General features: G+C 51.5%; 1 protein-coding gene across 1 annotated transcript; it reads left to right on the forward strand.

The window, feature by feature from the left end:
• Positions 1-19: 19 nt before the first annotated feature.
• Positions 20-1,893, forward strand: LOC125531774 (transcription factor bHLH18-like; the record flags this gene model as incomplete). The annotated part of the gene is made up of 3 exons (XM_048696047.1): positions 20-403; positions 497-907; positions 1,460-1,893. Coding segments are annotated over 3 exons (870 nt in total), but the record flags the coding sequence as incomplete, so codon positions are not given.
• Between the last annotated feature and the right edge of the window lie 286 nt (positions 1,894-2,179).

Below are 2,179 nucleotides of genomic sequence, written 5' to 3' on the forward strand. Positions count from 1 at the left end.
CCCGCTCGTACCCCCCGATAGCTGGAGCTCTGGCGACAGCGGCCATGAAAACACGTCTGCCGCGGTCGTGGAGAACGACGCCAACTGCGCGACGACCTGCAGCGTCGGCAGCAGCAACAACTACCTGCCCATGAGCTGGAACTTCACCTCGGCCGTGGCGCAGCCGAGCAACGAGGCGGCGCCAAGCCCCGCCACCGCTCCCTCAGCTAGAGCGCTCGACGGCCCCGGCGTGGTGGAGCAGGCCCACGTGTCGCCGCCGTCGAGGAGAGCCTCCGCCAAGAGCGCCGCCAGGGCCGGGCACGCGCCGTACGCGCAGGACCACATCATGGCGGAGCGGAAGCGCCGGGAGAAGATCAACCGGCGGTTCATCGAGCTCTCCACCGTCATCCCCGGCCTCAAGAAGGTCCGCGTCCGCGCCTCTTCTTCCACATCCATACAGTATCCAACAAGGGAAATTTGTCAACTGATTCATTGGCCAACTAATTAACTCGCTCAGATGGACAAGGCGACGATCCTGTCGGACGCCGTGAGGTACGTCAAGGAGCAGCAGGAGAAGCTCAGGGCGCTCGAGGACCGCAACCGCAGGAGCGCCGCCGTCGACTCGGTGGTGCTCGTCAAGAAGCCGCCCGCCGCCGTGCCGGAAGACGATGACGTCGGCGGCTGCTGCCCGTCACCATCTGCAGGGGCGGTAGCCGGAAGCACGACGGCGACGACGACCGGGAGCGCGCTGCCGGAGATCGAGGCGAGGATCTCGGAGAGCGACGTGATGGTGAGGATCCACTGCGAGGACGCCAAGGGGGTGCTCGTCAGGCTGCTCGCCGAGGTGGAGGGGCTACACCTGAGCATCACCCACGCCAATGCCATCCCGTTCCCCGCTTGCACTCTGATCATAACAGTTACTGCAAAGGCAAGTTACTCCCAACAATCTGCTGCCCACGAGGAAATTTCGTTCTACCGTTGCGGCTTCGATTACATCGTCTTTGGACAGAAGTTCTTTTACTGTATTTTACACAATTCTCTACCAGCAATTGTTTCACTGAGTTTCTAGTGAGTGTTCTGTATTTTCTGCTTGTTTTTTTCTGGGACGCCGATAAATCCCAAGCATTCGAGATTTGCCGATTGCAAATGAAATGTTTTCTATGACAATTGATATACGCGAGGGGTGACAAATTTAGTTGACAAACACGGCAATTCCGAACGCTCGGGATTTATCATTTTGTTTTTCTTTCATGGTTTGTACTCCTAGACTGACATTGTGGTTTCAGTTAAATAAAATAGGAGAAGCAAAGCATGTTTTTTTTGTGTGGCAAAAGCAAAGCATGTTTTTTTTGCGGCAAAAGCAAATCATGTTTATCCTTACATTAAACAAATAGTTGTGGTTGAAATGCAACAGAACTGAACTGAGAAAACTTTATTTGGACACCAACTGACGGATGGAACGACATTGTTATCTTGTCAGGTGGACGACGGCTTCAGCGTCACGGCGGAGGACATTGTTGGCAAGCTAGAGGCGGCGTTGCCTGCAGCCACGTGATAGGGGCTCCGGGAGAGGTCAAGGTGCAAGACACACGAAGCGCTTCGTTCAAACATGCTGGAAGAGTGTCCGTCACGGCAAATTTCGTGCAGAGATCACGGCAAATTTCGTGCAGGGATCACGGCAAAACTGTCTCGCCATGCAAATAAATTACTTCTCGTCACGCGCGCATGATGCAACGAGTGCATCAGGCCATAGAATAATGAGAAAAGTGTGTTTTTGTTCCGACAAGTTCCCAAAAGTATAGACTTTGCCCCTCAAGATATCTTGATAGACATTTGGTCCTTCATCAAGTCTCGAAACAGGATAAATTTCGTCCAAAACCATATTTTGAACATGTTGACCGGATATGACCACCACGTAATCTGCTCTTGGTGAACAGAATCTGAATTGTTTTGGTATCCGATATCTTCAAGTGTGCAAGGTGCGTGCAAAATCTCATGGTCTTTGGACACTCGAGGACCTCATGGCAAAAAGATCTAGTCTAGATGAAGAATAAATTCAAAAAAATATGGAAAGACAGAAAAAAGAAAACATCTTAATAATTTTTGCATTCAAGATGCTCCAATGCACATTTCCTCGTGTTTGGAAATTCGAGAAGCTAGTGGCAAAAAAGAGAGCAAATTTGAGCCAACTTTTTTTTGC

The sequence above is a fragment of the Triticum urartu genome, unplaced genomic scaffold (assembly GCF_003073215.2).
Source record: "Triticum urartu cultivar G1812 unplaced genomic scaffold, Tu2.1 TuUngrouped_contig_8076, whole genome shotgun sequence".
NCBI classification, from domain to species: domain Eukaryota; kingdom Viridiplantae; phylum Streptophyta; class Magnoliopsida; order Poales; family Poaceae; genus Triticum; species Triticum urartu.